The sequence below is a fragment of the Stegostoma tigrinum genome, chromosome 26 (assembly GCF_030684315.1).
Source record: "Stegostoma tigrinum isolate sSteTig4 chromosome 26, sSteTig4.hap1, whole genome shotgun sequence".
In the NCBI taxonomy this organism is placed as follows: Eukaryota; Metazoa; Chordata; class Chondrichthyes; order Orectolobiformes; family Stegostomatidae; genus Stegostoma; species Stegostoma tigrinum.
Window position 1 is genome coordinate 50,483,362 of NC_081379.1, and position 19,159 is coordinate 50,502,520.

A 19,159-nucleotide genomic window follows, 5' to 3' on the forward strand; every position below is an offset into this window, starting at 1 on the left:
ACCAGAAATATCAAAAATTCACCAGATACTGATCCCAGCAACTAGCATGCACCCAGGTATCCATAAGCAAATGCAAATTCAAGTGAGCAGGACACTCACCCTAGAAAGCAGCACTGAACAGAGAGAGACAGTGAGAGAGAACCAGTGTTGCTATAACTGAAGCTCACCACATCTTAGGCAAGGGAAGCAATTGAGAAGGAAAATCCTTCATGATAACCTCAGCTACTGCAGGAACTGAACGCATTCTGACAGGTCACTCTACATCACAAAGCAGCTATCCAGTCATCTCAGCTAACCGCAATACTAATTCTACAAACCATCACACCCCCAGTACTCAGCCTAAAGACCAGCACGGCCCCTGCACTCAGCCTATAACAGCCCTCACCCTACAAATTGGCACTAAAGGCAAAGATAAAATTGCCAGTGTCTAAACAGACAACAGGGCTGCTCGTTCAATCGAGAGAGAGATGACTATTGATGTTATAATTGAGTTGCTCCGACCTCAGGCAAAGGAAGAGATTGAGGTGGTGAGTCCTTCATTGCAATCTCAGCCAGTGCAGGAATTAAGCCCATGCTGTCGAAATCATAAACCAACCAACCAACCGGTCATCTGAGTTTGTGCCAACACTAATTCCCCCAAAATCGGCACTACCCCAACACTAGTTCTCACTAATCCTGATGGCAGCCACTACCCAGCAAGAATCCTAGAAACCAGCAATGACCCACCACCATCCTATAAACAAGGCACTGCCTGAGCATTAATCCTAAAAACCACGACTCATGGTAAAGTCACCATAGTCTTACTAGGCTACAGGGCTGCTCGCTCAATCAAGAGACAGACAGGCAGGCTTACAACTGATGGTGGTTTAATCAGAGGGTCATGACACGTCAGGCAAGGGGAAAGAGATTGAGAAGGACTGTCCTTCGTGGTAACCTCAGAGTGTGGAAATTGAAACCAGGCTGTCGGCATCACTCTGCATCGCAAACCAACTGTCCAGAATCTGAGCTAACGACAGCAATAACTCTGCAAACAGGCATTGCGCACCAGCACTAATCCTACAAACAGGCACTAATGGTAAAGGTAATGTTAAAGTCACCAGTGTCTTTCCAGATAATAGGGCTGCTCATTCAACTGAGAGAGACATAACTGGTGGTGGCTATGACTGAGGCTCACCACACCTCAGGCAAGGGAGGAGGTTGAGAAGGAGACACCTTTAAAAGGTAGCCTCAGCCAGTGTAGGATCTGAACTCATTGTGCAAACCAGATGTCCAGTCATCTGTGATAATGGGAACTGCAGATGCTGGAGAATCCAAGATAACAAAGTGTGGAGCTGGATGAACACAGCAGGCCAAGCAGCATCTCAGGAGCACAAAAGCTGACGTTTCGGGCCTAGACCCTTCATCAGAGAGAGGGATGGGGAGAGGGAACTGGAATAAATAGGGAGAGAGGGGTGGCAGACCGAAGATGGAGAGAAAAGAAGATAGGTAGAGAGGACAGTATAGGTGAGGAGGTAGGGAGGGGTTAGGTCAGTCCAGGGAAGATGGACAGGTCAAGGAGGCGGGATGAGCCGGTAGATAGGAAATGGAGGTGTGGCTTGAGGTGGGAGGAAGGGATGGGTGAGAGGAAGAACAGGTTAGGGAAGCAGAGACAGGCTGGGCTGGTTTTGGGATGCAGTGGGGGGAGGAGGGGAAGAACTGGGCTGGATTTGGGATGCAGTGGGGGAAGGGGAGATTTTGAAGCTTGTGAAGTCCACATTGATGCCATGGGCTGCAGGGTTCCCAAGCGGAATATGAGTTGCTGTTCCTGCAACCTTCAGGTGGCATCATTGTGGCACTGCAGGATGTCCATGATAACTCCCCCCACCCCATTCCTCAGACGACATGTCCATCATGGGCCTCCTGCAGTGCCACAAAGATGCCACCCGAAGGTTGCAGGAACAGCAACTCATATTCCGCTTGGGAACCCTGCAGCCCATGGCATCAATGCGGACTTCACAAGCTTCAAAATCTCCCCTTCCCCCCCTGCATCCCAAATCCAGCCCAGTTCTTCCCCTCCTCCCCCCAATGCATCCCAAAACCAGCCCAGCCTGTCTCTGCTCACCCAAACCTGTTCTTCCTCTCACCTATCCCTTCCTCCCACCTCAAGCCACACCTCCATTTCCGACCTACCACCTCAACCCGCCTCCTTGACCTGTCCATCTTCCCTGGTCTGACCTATCCCCTCCCTACCTCCTCACCTATACTCTCCTCTCTACCTATCTTCTTTTCTCTCCATCTTCAGTCCGCCTCCCCCTCTCTCCCTAATTATTCCAGTTCCCTCTCCCCATCCCCCTCTCTGATGAAGGGTCTAGGCCCGAAATGTCAGCTTTTGTGCTCCTGAGATGCTGCTTGGCCTGCTGTGTTCATCCAGCTCCACACTTTGTTGTCCAGTCATCTGTGCTGGCTGTGGCACTCGGCGTCCACACCAGCACTGCCTAATCCTACAAACCGGCACTAACAATAAAGTTAAAGCTAAAGTTGCCATGGGTTTACCAGACCATAGTGCTGTTCACTTATTACAGAGTGAAACACAAACACAACTGGTTGTGGTTATACCCAAGGGTCACTACACCTCAGGTGAGTAAGAGAGGTCAAGAAGGACTTGATAACCATAGCCAGTGCAGAAATAAAACCTACACTATTGGAATCACACTGCATTACAAACTAGCTGTGTGGCCATCTAAGCTCACCACAGCAGTAATTCTGCAAGCAAGCACTGCCCCAACACACAGCCTACAAACCAGCACTGACCACATATCAGTCTCCAAATTCAGAATCCTAATACTAATAATACTAACCAACACAAAGAAAGCACTATTCTGACACACCAGCAGTAACCCAGCATTAAATGGTCTACACTCATGACTATCTACTACCCTGGTCAGTGTTACATACAGACAGCAGTGATTGATGACAACTCAGTGTGAACACGTACTGTACTACATTAGTGTTAGATACAAACAATACATATTGACGATGGTTGAGTGTGAGCATACTGAACAATGTTAGTCCTAGATGCAGATAGCACAGACAGACAATGGCTCTTTGACAGTGTACTGCTCAACGCCTGTTAGATACAGCGAAGATTGAGACAGGTTCAATTTGTGTGTACTGTACCATGTCACATAGATGATGGCTCAGTGTGAAAGCATATGTTACTACATCTGTTCGACACAAGCAGCAGTGAAACAGGTGATTATGTAATGTGCGTGTGTATTGTACTATGTCAGTGCAAGATATTGATAGCAAAGACGGACGATGCTTCAGTGTGAGAGTGTACTGTACTACATCTGTGGTAGTGTACTACACTATATCTGTTAGATACGCACAACATGAATGTGTTCTGTACTGGGTCAATACTGGATATAGACAGCACAGATAGATGATGATTCAGTGTGTGTTCTGTACTGGGTCAGTGTTAGATATAGTTATTACCTGAGATAGGCAGGTGGTTCAGTGCTGATCGAGATGGCTTTGTACTTTTCATCATTTCCCTCTAGGATTTCCTCGACCTCCGCAGCTTTAAGAAGCGTCACGCTGGTAGCTAAAGTGGTATAACCATGATCTGATCAATTAAAAAAACACAATATAAATACTTCAAATGTACTGTTTTAATCTAAAACCTGAGAAAAGAGCAAATTTTGCAGAGGTCTGTACTTTTACTCTCTCAATCACACCTAAGGGACTCTCTCTATCTATTTCATTACTATCTCCAAATCCGCAATCCCTCAGTCCACCTCTCTGTCAATTCTTGCTGACTACCTGACTCAGAAGAGATTAGATTAGATTCCCTACAGTGTGGAAACAGGCCCGTCGGCCCAACAAGTCCACACCGCCACTTGGAGCATCCCACCCAAACCCACTCCCCTATAACCCACATACCCCTGAACACTACGGGCAATTTAGCATAGCCGATCCACCTAGCCTGCACATCTTTGGATTGTGGGAGGAAACTACAGCAGCCGGAGGAAACCCATGCAGACACGGGGAGAATGTGCAAACTCCGCACAGACAGTTACCCGAGGCTGGAATCGACCCTGGGTCCCTGGTGCTGTGAGGCTGTAGTGCTAACCACGGAGCCACCGTGCCGCCCCTAAATCTCCTGATTCAGAAATCCACATGTGCACCTCCACTGCCATTCCATGGCTTACCCTCACGCCAGTACCAAATGCCTGCCACAAAGTGCCAGCCTGCTGTGCTGTACTAATCACGCATCAAGCCTGCACCTCCTTCTGTGGAATTCACAACTCTCCCCCATACTTACACTCACTTATGAGACCTGCCACCTTCGCTTCCTCCATAGGACCTGCTTCCCTTGCCCCTGCATCTTAGTGGTCACCGCCAGAAACCTGAGAAGAGTTTATGGGAATCCATGGTTCTAAGTCCCAATAAACTGGAATTGTTTCACCTCTGTTCCATGTAGGAATAATTCACCAAACAAATATTCCAACTAACACTTATCATAAAGTCTCAGAATTGTTACAATGCAGGAGGGAATTCAGCCCACTGTATCTGCACAGTCCTTCTAAATGAGCACATCAATTCAAAACATTTGAACAGGTCAAACAATCAGGGTCATAGGCTAATTATAAAGCAGTACATCAAATGAAAGTGGGATACTCGAAACATCTTTTGCACCTTTGGGTGAGAGGAGTTTGAAATATAACTCTGATTCCCACACCCGTTCAGTATCCAGAGTTAATGCAGTGGAGCACTCTGCTAACACACACTGCTCTAATCGTACCTAAAGCAGGGCAGTATGGAAGACCAGGAAGAAGAAAGTGAAATCCCAGCTGACGACAAATCATCCAGCACAATAACTATGTCAAAAATATTACAGTTAAAAAGGAGACCCATTGTGCCCATGCTGGCTCTTAGGAGGAATTTAAAAGAATGAGTCCCATTTCCACACACTTTACTCACAGACCTGTAAAATTTTCTTATTCAATTAATTATCCAATTCCTTTTCAAAGTTATTATTAAAGCTGCTTCCACCATCTTTTCAAAATCAGAAGTCACAGGACACCAGGTTACAGTCCAACAGATTTAACTGAAATCAAACTTTTGGAGTGCTGCTCTTTCATCTGGTAAAGTGGACGGAAGTGCACATGCACAAAATTTATATGCAAAGGAGATAATAGCAAGATAATTCCAGGTAATTAAGAGTATCAAAATGTAAGTACAAATTATCCCAGCACAGGAGAGAAACCGGGCCCTTGTGGGGAAAGCCCAGCGTGGAGCGAGAACAGGCCTATGGCTAAAGGAGGACAGTAATTCAGAACTTTAAATTTATTTCATCATAGCTCTACTTTTTAGCCTATGATTTTGCTCCTAGGTACCCTGTGTTTAAGGTGGGGTCATGAATAGCAACATTGTAAACATTTCACTGTACTCCTGTATCCCTGTACCTTGACCAAAGAGGAGAATAAAACCTAATTCTAAATTCTGTCTCCTTAAACCATGACTTCTGGTTTTAGACTCCAGTCATTGGGAACACCCTTCCTGCATTATCCTGCCACAGACCCAAGATGTGCATGCTAAGTGGATTAGCTATGGGAAATTGCCCGCAGTGTTTCAGGGATGTGTAAGTTAGGGGATTGGGTCTGGGTGAGATGCTCTGAGGGTTGGCATGGATTTGTTCGGTCAAAGGGCCTGTTTCCACACTGTAGGGATTCTATGCATCCGTACAGTGCAGAAGCAAGTCATTTGGCTCATCAAGTCCATACCAATCCTCTGAATTACATCCTATCCAGACCCACCTCTATTTCCTGTAACCCTGCATTTCCTGTGGCTAATCCACTTAACCTGTGAATCCCTGGACACTATTATGGGCAATTTAGTACAGCCAAGCCACCTAACCTGCACACCTTTGGACTGTGGAAGGAAGCCTGAGCACTCAAAGAAAATCCACGTGGACACAGGGAGAATGAGCAAACTCCACATTGAAAATCACCTGAGGCTACAATCATACCTGGGTCTCTGGCACTGAGGCACCACTGCAAAGCACTGAGACACTGTGCCACCCCCATCTGTCTCTACTTGCCTGGATATGGGCAACACTCTAGAAGACTGACACCATCCAGAAAAAGCAGTGTACTTGACTGGCACCCCATTCACCATCTTGAACATTCACTCCCTTCACCACTGCACAGTGGCAGTAACATGTACCATCTACAAAATAGACTGCAGCAACTCACTAATGGCGCCTTCAACAGCACCTTCCAAACCAGCAACCTCTACCACTAAGGTGTACTAAGCAGCACATAAATGGGAACACCATTACTTGCAAATTTCTCACAAACCTCACTTGGAAATACCCTTCCTAACAGCTATGTGGATGCCTCTACACCAAATGGAATGATTCAGTTCAAGGCAGTTTATCATTTTCTCAAGAGTAGGGACAGGCAATAAATGCTGGCCAGGCAGCAACGCCCACATTTCATTACAAAAAAAGGTATTAAAAATTAAGTCACTGGAGTCTCAGGCAGTCCCAGTACCATGGCAGAGGGGGAGAAATTGGGGAGTGGGATTGCTTTTTAAATTCGATTCCATTAACAGTAGAACCTTGTGGTTGGCTCCCTACCCTCTGCTCCTCCACAGTGAACCCAAGATTGGTGACAATGCAAATTCCTCAGAGCTGGTCCCGCTGTGGGGTCTGCAATGTAGCTCCAGCACTAGAACATTACAGGACTTAGGCAAGCAATATTAAAACAGAAACAGAAATATTAAAGGCACACTCCCCACTGGCCTGCTTATTTCCAGTCTGGTACAATTCCTGACTTGTGCTGAGTTAGCTGCTTTCAGCCATGGATTTGATGGAAAGGTTCAGAGCTGGGATCTGAGAGAGAACAAAGCCATAAATCAGTGACTATCTGCTGATCTCCATTTGAAAATGCAGGTATGAGAGATTACAGCCTCCACAGTTAAAGAGAAGGCCAATATACTTCACTCCACATAGTGGACTGAGATACAGACATGGTCCTGGTGCAATTTTGCAGAGAGAAGCAGGATCTTCAGGTACAGCTGGTGGAAACTAATAAATAACAAACACTTTACCTGACAAGAACAATGCAAATGTGTGTTCTTTCAGCAACAGTTGACTGACCAGTCACATCACAGCACAGATTATAGACACCTACCATGCGAGGATGCTACAATCTTCTTTCTTTCTTCAACTGTGGCTAGTCGGCGACACAGAGATGGGTATCTTTTGTACAGGGAGCCCCTGAACATGCGCAGGTAGTTACCAACCTGAGACAGACAGATTTTGTGAAACAGCTTACACCATTACTTCAACAAGTTTAAAAATATAGTTAAAAAGTTCCTGCACAGCTCTCCCACATCAATATCCCAGGTCTAACAGTAAGTGGAGAAGTAGTAGAGTTTGCCACTAGCTGCACAGGAAAAAACAAAACTCACTTTGTAGACTGCAGCAAGAACTTCCTCTTTTCTGCAAAATCCAGGGTCAAGAGCAGCTTTATAAGACTTTAGTTAGGCCATACCTGGACAATTGCATTCATTTCTGGTCACCACACTACAGGAGGGATAAGTGTGTCCAGGAGTAGATCAGAGGGTATGGGCCATAAGGAGAGGCTAGAAAAACTCAGGTTGTTTTCTCTGGAGCAGCACAGGCTGGGGGTAGACTTGATGGAAGTCTATAAAATTACGAGATGAATGCTTACCGTCTACCTTGAGTCGAAATGTGCAGTACATAATGGGGCATGCATTTACGGCGGGGGGGCAAGTTCAATGGAGATACAAGGGGTGAGTTTTTTTTAAAAAACATAGTGGTAGGAGTCAGGAACGTGCTGCCAGGGGTGGTGGTGGAGTCATCAAATATGACAGGAGCATTCAAGGAATTTTTAGATAGCACATGAATATGCAAGGAGTGGACAGATACAGACCATGGGCAATCAGAAGGGACTCAGTTCATTTGACATCATGCTCTGCACAACATTGTGGGCTGAAGTGCGTGTTCTTGTGCTGTTCTATATTCTAAGTCAAATGATAAGACCTCTGACCTGACAACACTGTGAAACCACAGCTGACCCCCAGTTATGGCACAAACTGAAGACTTGCCACTCTCAAGTCAACCTTCAATTCAGCAACAGATTCCCTACAGCGTTGAAACACTGAGACTGCAACGAAGCTCTGAAGAGTATTTCACCCAGAACTGCGCCTGACCCCAATCACTACAACCCATCATTTACACCAGCTCATCTGCCTAAGGTGCACAACCTAGACACTATGAGCAACTGAGCACGGCCGTCCATTTACTTGGACATCTTTGCAATGCGGGAAGAAATCGGAGGACCCGACGGAAACCCACACAGGCATGGTGAGAAAGTACAAACTCCACAAAGTCATTCGGGGGGGGGGGGGGAAAGATGCTGGTCAGGGCAAGAGGGGTAGCCGGTGGGGGGAGAAAGAGCTGAGAGGAGGCAAGGAGGGGCAGGTTTAGGGAGCAGGGAGAGAGGGTGTAGGGACGGGTAGGTGGAGTTATTTGAGACCGGGACGGAGTGCCTGGGGTATGGGTTTGTGGAGGGAGGGGAGCATCTATGGGGATGGGCTCTCGGTCACCGGGCCCTTGTCGGTGGTTGTCGTTTCCGGGCTGTATATTATCTCCGATCCAACCACACACCTCCCCCGCCCACCCCGAGCTGTATCTTACCTCTGAGCCGATCATGTACCACTCTCCCGCCTCCTCCAGCTGGAATTTCACCGGCTTCTGGCCGAAGGTTTTACTCGCCGCCATCTTGCCCTTCGCCCGGCAATGCGCATGCGTCACAGCCCAACCACCAGCGCACAGGCCAGGCATTCCATAATAATCAAACATTCTGTAATAATCCCAATCAGATCCCTAATAACAGTCCATATTAACTACAAAACCATCCCAGGATAATCACCAAATGTTCCATAATCATCCAAATCAGACACCCCTCCCACGTTACAGTCCATAATTATCACCACATATCCAAAAAATTGAAATCAGATACTCCCAAATAACAGTCCCTAATGCTCATTTTAGAAATTCCATAATGATCACAAAACATCCCATAATAATCCCAGTCAGAACCCATCCTCCGCAAAAGCAGTCCATAAATCACCAAACATCTCATATTAATCCAAATCAGATCCCCCATAACAATCCATAAATAATTCCAAAAAATATCCCATAATAACAACAGAAACATTCCATAATGATCCAGATCTGAAACTCCACACAACAGTCCATAATAACCACAGAAGCCTCTTGTGCTCACAAACACATTCCATAATGATCCAAACGAGAACCTCCCCCAGATAACAGTCCACAATAATCTCAAAAACATCCCACCATAAACACCAAATATTATACAAAAATTCCCAGAGCAGCCCATAATAATCCACAAACATCACATAGCAATCCAAATCAGAAAGACCCTACAAACAACAATCCATAGTAACCCAAAAACATCCCTAAAAATTCCTAAAGGAGCCGGTAATAACCCTTAAATGCCCTGTAATAATTCCCAAACGTACCATAATAATCACAAAATAAGTCCCATGATAACGGCACTATGGCTCAGTGCCTCACAGCACCAGGGACCTGGCTTCAACTTCCACCTTGGGTGACTGTCTTTGTGGAGTTTGCACCTTCTCCCTGTGTCTACATAGCTTACTTCTGGGTGTTCTGGTTTCCTTCCAAGTTGGATAGCTTGGCCATGCTAAATTGCCCATTGTATCCAGGGATGTGTCGGCTAGGTGGGTTAGTCATGGGAAATGCAGGATTACAGGGATGGGGTGGGGGGTTGAGTCTGGGAGGGTGCTCTTTGGAGGTTTGGTGTGGACTTCATGAGCCAAATGGCTTGCTTTCACTCTGTGAGGATTCTATGATAGAACATAGAACATAGAACATAGAACAGTACAGCATAGAACAGGCCCTTCAGCCCACAATGTTGTGCCGACCATTGATCCTCATGGATGCACCCTCAAATTTCTGTGACCATATGCATGTCCAGCAGTCTCTTAAATGACCCCAATGACCTTGCTTCCACAACTGCTGCTGGCAACGCATTCCATGCTCTCACAACTCTCTGCGTAAAGAACCTGCCTCTGACATCCCCTCTATACTTTCCACCAACCAGCTTAAAACTATGACCCCTCGTGCTAGCCATTTCTGCCCTGGGAAATAGTCTCTGGCTATCGACTCTATCTATGCCTCTCATTATCTTGTATACCTCAATTAGGTCCCCTCTCCTCCTCCTTTTCTCCAATGAAAAGAGACCGAGCTCAGTCAACCTCTCTTCATAAGATAAGCCCTCCAGTCCAGGCAGCATCCTGGTAAACCTCCTCTGAACCCTCTCCAAAGCATCCACATCTTTCCTATAATAGGGCGCCCAGAACTGGACGCAGTATTCCAAGTGCGGTCTAACCAAAGTTTTATAGAGCTGCAACAAGATCTCACGACTCTTAAACTCAATCCCCCTGTTAATGAAAGCCAAAACACCATATGCTTTCTTAACAACCCTGTCCACTTGGGTGGCCATTTTAAGGGATCTATGTATCTGCACACCAAGATCCCTCTGTTCCTCCACGCTGCCAAGAATCCTATCCTTAATCCTGTACTCAGCTTTCAAATTCGACCTTCCAAAATGCATCACCTCGCATTTATCCAGGTTGAACTCCATCTGCCACCTCTCAGCCCATCTCTGCATCCTGTCAATGTCCCGCTGCAGCCTACAACAGCCCTCTACACTGTCAACGACACCTCCGACCTTTGTGTCGTCTGCAAACTTGCTGACCCATCCTTCAATTCCCTCGTCCAAGTCATTAATAAAAATTACAAACAGTAGAGGCCCAAGGACAGAGCCCTGTGGAACCCCACTCACCACTGACTTCCAGGCAGAATATTTTCCTTCTACTACCACTCGCTGTCTTCTGTTGGCCAGCCAATTCTGTATCCAAGCAGCTAAGTTCCCCTGTATCCCATTCCTCCTGACCTTCTGAATGAGCCTTCCATGGGGAACCTTATCAAATGCCTTACTGAAGTCCATATACACCACATCCACAGCTTGACCCTCATCAACCTTACTAGTCACATCCTCAAAAAACTCGATAAGGTTTGTAAGGCATGACCTACCCCTCACAAAGCCGTGTTGACTGTATTTGATCAAGCCATGCTCTTCCAGATGGTCATAAATCTTATCCCTCAGAATCCTTTCTAACACCTTGCAGACGACAGACGTGAGACTTACCGGTCTATAATTGCCGGGGATTTCCCTATTTCCTTTCTTGAAGAGAGGAATTACATTTGCCTCTCTCCAGTCCTCAGGTACGACTCCAGTGGAGAGCGAGGATGCAAAGATCTTCGCAAGTGGCGAAGCAATTGCATTTCTCGCTTCCCAAAGCAGCCGAGGACAAATCTGATCCGGGCCTGGCGACTTGTCAATCTTAATGTTTGACAAAATTTTCAGGACATCAGCTTCCTCTATCTCTATCCATTCCAGCATGCACACCTGCTCTTCAAAGGTTTCATTCACTACACAGGTCGTTTCTTTCGTAAAGACAGAAGCAAAAAACTCATTTAGGGCTTCCCCTACCTCCTCAGGCTCCACACACAAGTTCCCTATGCTATCCCTGATCGGCCCTACTCTTTCTTTGACCATTCTCTTATTCCTCACGTAAGTGTAAAATGCCTTTGTGTTTTCCCGGATTCCTTCTGCCAAGCCTTTCTCGTGCCCCCTCCTGGCTCTCCTCAGACCATTTTTGAGCTCCTTCCTTGCCTGCATGTAATCCTCTCTAGCTGAACTTGACCCTAGCTTCCTCCACCTTATGTAAGCTACCTTCTTCCTTTTCACTAGAAGCTCCACCGCTCTCGTCATCCAAGGTTCCTTTATCTTACCCCGTCTTGCCTGTCTCAGAGGGACATATTTACTCATCACTCCCAACAACTGTTCCTTAAACCATCTCCACATGTCTATAGTTCCCTTACCATGGAACAACTGCTCCCAGTCCATGCTTCCTAACTCGTGTCTAATCGCATCATAGTTTCCTCTTCCCCAATTAAATATCCTCCCATTCTGCCTAATCCTCTCCTTCTCCATAGCTATGTAGAATGAGAGAGTGTTATGGTCACTATCACCAAAATGCTCTCCCACCACAAGATCTGATACCTGCCCCGGCTCGTTTCCGAGCACCAAGTCTAGAATGGCCTCTCCCCTCGTCGGCCTGTCAACGTACTGCGTTAGGAAACCCTCCTGAACACACCTTACAAAAACAGCTCCATTCAAATCTTCTGCTCGAAGGAGGTTCCAATCAATATTAGGAAAGTTAAAGTCACCCATTACAACAACCCTACTGCGTCCACACTTTTCCAAAATCTGTCGACCTATGCTTTCTACAATCTCCCTGCTGCTATTGGGGGGCCTGTAGTAAACCCCTAACGAGGTGACTACTCCCTTGCTGTTCCTAATTTCCACCCATACTGACTCAGTAGGCAGATCTTCCTCGACAATGGAAGCTTCTGTAGCTGTGATACCCTCTCTGATTAGTAGTGCTACACCCCCTCCTCTTTTTTTTTTGACGTAATAATCATCATACATCACAAAAAAATCAACAATATTCATCAAACATCCCATAATAATCACAAAAAGTCCATTTTAATCCCTAATCATGGCAATGATAAACAGGCGGAAGCAGTAGGCATCCTATTAAGTCCCGAAATATCCCAAAATAATAACGTTCAGAAAGCCCCAAAATCCCATAATAATCTCCAATGCTGAACATAATAAGTAAACCATTTGGCCCATCAAGACTGTTCAACCATTCAATGAAATCTTGGCATATCTGATAAAATCTGTCTGACTCAGCATTGAATATACTTAGCAATCTGCCCCACAGCTTTCTGTAGTAAAGAATTCTACAGATTCATTACCATCTGCAAGAAGAATCTCCCTATCTCTGTCGTAACTGGAAAGCTGTTACTCTGAGATTATGCCCTCTGGTCATAGACTGTCCCACAACAGGGAACAACCTTACTGCAGCTACCCTGTAAGCTTCCTGAAGATCTTATATGTTTCAATAAGGACTCCTCTCATTTTTCTAAACTCCAGAGAATACAAGCCCAACCAACTCAACCTATCCCCATGAGAAAATCCCTCTATGCGCAGGATCAGCCCAGCGAACCTTCTCTCGACTGCCCCAATTCCAGTATATCTTTCCTTAGATAAGAGAATAAAACTGTTCACAGCGTTCTGGCAATGGTCTGACTAGTGCTTTGTATGGTTTTAGTTTTTACTTTTCCCCATTTTTATATTCTACTCCCTTTTAAATAAAGACCAGCATTCCATTTGTCTTCCCTATTATTATTAACTGTTGAGCTTGCATATGATCATAGAGTCATAGTCATAGAGTCATACAACATGATAATTGACCTGTTGAGCTTTTCCAGCAATTTCTGATGTTGTTTCTGATTTACAGGATTGCAGTTTTTCTGTTTTTATTTTATGGAAACAGACCTTTCAGTCCAACTAGTCCACACCAAGATGTTCCCAATCTAAACTAGTCCCACTTGCCTGTGTTCCACCCATATTCCACCAAACCTTTCCTATTCATGTACTAAAAAATGTTTTTTAAGTGTTGTAACTGTACCTGCATTCACCACTTCCTCTGGCAGCTGATTCCACACATGAACGACTCTCTGTGCAAAATGTTGCCCCTCATGCCCTTCTTAAAATTTTCTCCGCTCACTTTAAAAATATGCAGCCTTGTTTTGAAAAGCCCATTCTAGGGAAAAGACCCAGCTATTCATATTATATATTCCCCCTCATGATTTTGTGAACCTCTAAAAGATCGTCCCCCCCAACCTCCTAATGCTCCAGTGAAAAAAGTCACAGCCTGTCCAGCCTAATTTTATAATTCAAATCCTCCAATCCTGGCAATATCCTGGTAAATCTTTTTTCAGCCCTCTCCAATTTAACAAAATCCTTCCAATAGCATGGTGTCTAGAATTGTACGTAATACTCCAGAAGAGGCCTCACCAACTTCCTGTATGACCTCAATATGACGTCCCAACGCCTATACTCAAAGATCTGAACGATGAAGGAAAGAGTGCTAAATGCCTTCTTAATCACTTGTGGAGATTTAAAAGTTTTGAATGTGTTTTGATAGATTGGACTTTTTTAAAATATAGGGAAAACTGTACCATGTACAGCCCATTTCCACACTGTAGGTAATCTAATGTTAATTGACCTGCATTTTATTTTGACTAATCTTGACTTCTAAGGCCTGTCCATGATGGAGGATGGAAGGGCCAAGAGTGTAACGTAAGTTCAGTGTGTAGGTGTCTCCAGTCATGTAGGTGTCTCCAGTCAATATGTGTGTGGGTGCTTGCAGTAAACATGTGCGTAGGTATGTCCAGTCGATCTGTCTGTAGATATTCCTGTGAAAATGAGGGATAGAAATGGCAAGATTAGGGAACCATGGATGACAGGTGAAATTGTGAGACTAGCTAAGAGGAAAAAGGAAGCATACATAAGGCCTAGGCGACTGAAGACAGACGAAGCTTTGGAAGAATATCGGGAATGTAGGGCGAATCTGAAACAAGGACTTAAGAGGGCTAAAAGGGGACATGAGATATCTTTAGCAAACATGGTTAAGGAATATCCCAAAGCCTTTTATTCATATATAAAGAGCAAAAGGGTAACTAGAGAAAGGATTGGCCCACTTAAGGACAAACAAGCAAAGTTATGCGTTGAGTCAGAGAAAATGGATGACATTCTTAACGTGTACTTTGCATCAGTATTCACCAAAGAGAGGGACACGACAGATGTTAAGGTTAGGGATAGATGTTTGATTACTCTAGGTCAAGTCGGCATAAGAAGGGTGGAAGTGTTGGATATCCTAAAAGGCATTAAGGTGGACAAGTCCCCAGGTCTGGATGGGATCTATCCCAGGTTGTTAAGGGAAGCAAGAGAGGAAATATCCGGGGCTTTAACAGATATCTTTGCAGCATCCTTAGACATGGGTGAGGTCCCAGAGAACTGGAGACTTGCTAATATTGTCCCCTTGTTTAAGAAGGGTAACAGGGATAATCCAGGTTATTATCGACTGGTGAGCCTGACGTCAGTGGTAGGGAAGCTGCTGGAGAAGATACTGAGGGATAGAATCTATTCCCATTTGGAAGACAATGGGCTTATCAGTGATAAACAACATGGTTTTATGCAGGGAAGGTCATAAAAAACTGGCTAGGCAACAGGAAACAGAGTAGTAGTGGAAGGGGGTTTCTCAAATTGGAGACCTGTGACCAGTGGTGTTCCACAGGGATCTGTGCTGGGATCACTGTTGTTTGTGATATATGTAAATGATTTGGAGGAAGGTATAGGTGGTCTGATTAGCAAGTTTGCAGATGATACAAAGATTGGTGGAGTAGCAGATAATGAAGGGAACTGTCAGAGATTACAGCAGAATGTAGATAGATTGGAGAGTTGGGCAGATAAATGGCAGATGGAGTTCAATCCGGGCAAATGCAAGGTGATTCATTTTGGAAGATCTAACTCAAGAGCAAACTATACAGTGAATGGAAAAGTCCTTGGGAAAATTGATGTTCAGAGATGTCTGGCTGTTCAGGTCCATTGTTCCCTGAAGGTGGCAACGCAGGTCAATAGAGTGGTCAAGAAGGCATACAGTATGCTTTCCTTCATCGGACGGGGTATTGAGTACAAGAGTTGGCAGGTCATGTTACAGTTGTTTAAGACTTTGGTTCGGCCACATTTGGAGTACTGTGTACAGTTCTGGTCGCCACATTACAAAAGGATATGGATGCTTTGGAGAGGGTGCAGAGTAGGTTCACCAGGATGTTGCCTGGTATGAAGGGCACGAGCTATGAAGAAAGGCCTCGTAGATTAGGATTATTTTCATTACAGAGACGGAGATTGACGGGAGACCTGACTGAGGTCTATAAAATCACGAGGGGTATAGACAAGGTGGATAACAAGAGTGGGGGACTCCATTACTAGGGATCATGAGCTCAAAGTGAGAAGAGGAAAGGTCAGGGGAGATATGCGTGGAAAGTTCTTTACACAGAGGGTGGTGGGTGCCTGGAATACGTTGCCAGCGGAGGTGGTAGATGCAGACACATCAGTGTCTTTTAAAATGTATCTGGACAGGTACATGGATGGGCAGGGAGCAAAGGGATACAGACCCTTAGAAAATAGATGACAGGTTTAGACAGAGGATCTCGATCAGCGCAGGCTTGGAGGGCCGAAGGGCCTGTTCCTGTGCTGTAATTTTCGTTGTTCTTTGTAATGTATGTGCGCGTACCCCAGTTAACAAGTGGTAGGTGTCTTCAATTAACATGTGTGTAGGTATCTCTAGTAAACATGTGTGTAAGTATCTCCAGTCAATATTTGGGCAGGTATCTCAGTAAACATGTGTGAGGGTATCCCCAGTCAATATAGCAAGGTGTGGAGCTGGGTGAACATAGCAGGCCAAGCTGCATCAAGAGGAGCAGGAAAGCTGACATTTCTAATAAAAGGTCTAGGCCCAAAATGTCAGTTTTCCTGCACCTAAAATGCTGCTTGGTCTGCTGTGTTCATCCAGCTTCACACTTTGTTATCTTGGATTCTCTAGCATCTGCAGTTCCGATTATCCCCAGTCAATATGTGTGTAGGTATCGTCAGTAAACATGTGTGTGGGTGTCTCCAGGCAACATGCATGTAGATATCTCTGGGGGATATGTGTTTAGGTGTCTCATGTTGACATGTGTCTACAGTCAACGTATATGTGGCTGTCTTCAGTTGACATGTGTGTAGGTATTTCTAAATGTGTGTGTACGTATCTCCCATTGACGATGTATGTCTTCAACTGATATGTGTGACATATTCCCGATGTTGGGGAAATCCCAAACTAGGGGTCACATTCTAAGAATAAGGGGGAAGCCATTCAGGACTGAGGTGAGAAAGAATTTCTTCACTCAGAGAGTTATGAATCTGTGGAATTCTCTACAGAAAGCTATTGGGGCCAGTTTGTTAGATATATTTAAAAGAGAGCTGAGCATGGCACTTGCGGTTAAATGGGTCAAAGCGTATGGACAAAATGCAGGAGCGGGATACTGAAATTGTATGATCATCCATGATCATGTTGAATGGTGGTATAGGCTCAACGGGGCAAATGGCCTACTCCTGTACCTGTTTTCAATGTTTCTATGTAGATATCTCCAGTCAACATGTATGAAGGTGTCTCCAGTTGACATGTGTGCATCTCCAGTTGACATGTGTGTACCTCTAGTCGACATGTGTGTAGCTATCTCCTATTGACATGTGTATCTCCAGTTGGTACGTGTGTAGGTGTCATCCATCGGCTTGTGTGTGTCTCCAGTTGACATGAATGCAGGTACCCTCAGTCCGTGGATTGAAAGATAAATGGGCCACGGGAGGTCATATTTCATTCTTGTCATAGACAGGTCAGAGTTTCAAAGACATTGATTGCAATTAAAGGTGATTCTCAGGAAGAACAGAAAATAAGGGGCAGATTAGTGTATTGCAGTTGTAAAAAACAAGCGAACACTCCATAATCATAAAATCCTGGTTCTAGCGCAAGACCTTCTTGTGCAAGGAGCGGCACAGTGGCTCAGTGGTCAGCTCTGCTGACTCACAGCACCAGAGACTTGGGTTTGATTGCAGCCTCAGGTGACTGTGTATAGTTTGCATGATGTCCCTGTGTCTGTGTGGGTTTCCTTCAGGTGTTCTCGTTTCCTCCTACAGTCCAAAAATATGCAAGTTGGGTGGATTAACCGTGTTAAATTGCCTTGTAGTGTTTGGGATGTGGAGGTTAGGTGGATTAGCCATGGTAAACGAGGGGTTACGGGGATAGGACTAGTGCTAGGTCTGGATGGGGTGGTCTTTGAAGGCTTGGTGCAAACTCAAGGGGCCAAACGATGTCTTTCTGAACTGTAGGGATTCTATGATACTAAGATTTCCACCTCTCTATGGAGGTGTAAATTTAGTTTTGAATTGCTGAACTTTTTTTTGCTGAGAAAATGCCCATACACTTTTCTCTGACATTTTGGTTATTTCAGCTCTTAGATGCAGAATGTACACACACCTCCTCCAATGTCAGGGTTGCCGTTGAAAGGACAAAATGAAAATTGTGTGAATTTTGTAAGCTTTAAAAGAATCACACTTCCTCGGAGAGCCTGAGACCACTGGGATAATCCTGTTGAGGCATTGGGAACATTTTGAAAGGTAAGCATATAACATTGTGACACTTTCAAAGGCCACTATTAGATGCTGTCCTTTAATGGAGTTGTGTTTTAATGCATTTATTCATTTACTGGCTCTTAAATTGACTAGCATTGTGCAATGTTTTTTTAAAAATCATAATTCACAGCACTTTTCCAGTGGTCAAATGTGTCAGAATACATCGAAAATGTAAAAGAATTTTTATTTTCTGTTTTCACATTTAGTGTTGTGATTTACATTGAAGCTTTTTCTGTTTAAAATCTTTGCTTTTGAACATTTCAGAAATATTTGCACCTGCTGAGGTAGTGTGCAATCTGGTCACCCTGCCATTGTTTGGCAGGCATCAGGCCTTTTATTGGTTTCAGATAGGCCTTCTACCTAATTTGAGAGGATATATAGCCTCAGACAGCAGTCAGCCAATCAAATAGTCAGCAAAGCACTTGTTCCAGTAGCAGCCTGTGCCCGCGCCCCCGCCACGCCAAACTGTAATTGCTACGGCTGGCAGTCACCTGCTAATAGAGGAACTTGAGCCCAAAACCAGGTCAGACTGGAGTCTCAGTGGGCCAGCCTGAGACACACCAGAAAAGGGAATTGGGAACAAGGGTGAGCAATATGGATAGAGAGAGAGAGAATGGGGGTATTCCTGGGAGCGATCCTTAATGGGCACAGGTCCCCAGACAGGAGACACTTAATCCTGAGGCTGGATGAACACAGCAGGCCAAGCAGCATCTCAGGAACACAAAAGCTGACGTTTCGGGCCTAGACCCTTCATCAGAGAGGGGGATGGGGGGAGGGAGCTGGAATAAATAGGGAGAGAGGGGGAGGCAGACCGAAGATGGAGAGTAAAGAAGATAGGTGGAGAGGGTGTAGGTGGGGAGGTAGGGAGGGGATAGGTCAGT

At 45.2% G+C, this 19,159-nt stretch overlaps 1 protein-coding gene across 4 annotated transcripts in view; it reads right to left on the bottom strand.

Moving 5' to 3' along the window:
* LOC125464318 (SWI/SNF-related matrix-associated actin-dependent regulator of chromatin subfamily B member 1-A) overlaps positions 1 to 8,804 on the bottom strand; it is a 29,466-nt gene extending 20,662 nt beyond the window's left edge. For 2 of the 4 annotated variants that reach the window (XM_048556627.2, XM_048556629.2), the window contains exons 1-3: positions 8,711 to 8,804; positions 7,179 to 7,290; positions 3,475 to 3,583 (exon numbers count right to left, since the gene is read on the bottom strand). In XM_048556627.2, coding sequence (XP_048412584.1) covers positions 3,475 to 3,583; positions 7,179 to 7,290; positions 8,711 to 8,794 — 305 coding nt within the window. In that variant the 5' untranslated portion in view covers positions 8,795 to 8,804. Of the gene's footprint in view, positions 1 to 3,474; positions 3,605 to 7,178; positions 7,291 to 8,710 lie in introns of all 4 variants that reach the window. The other 2 variants (XM_048556626.2, XM_048556628.2) reach the window with 1 other exon arrangement.
* Positions 8,805 to 19,159: the final 10,355 nt, after the last annotated feature.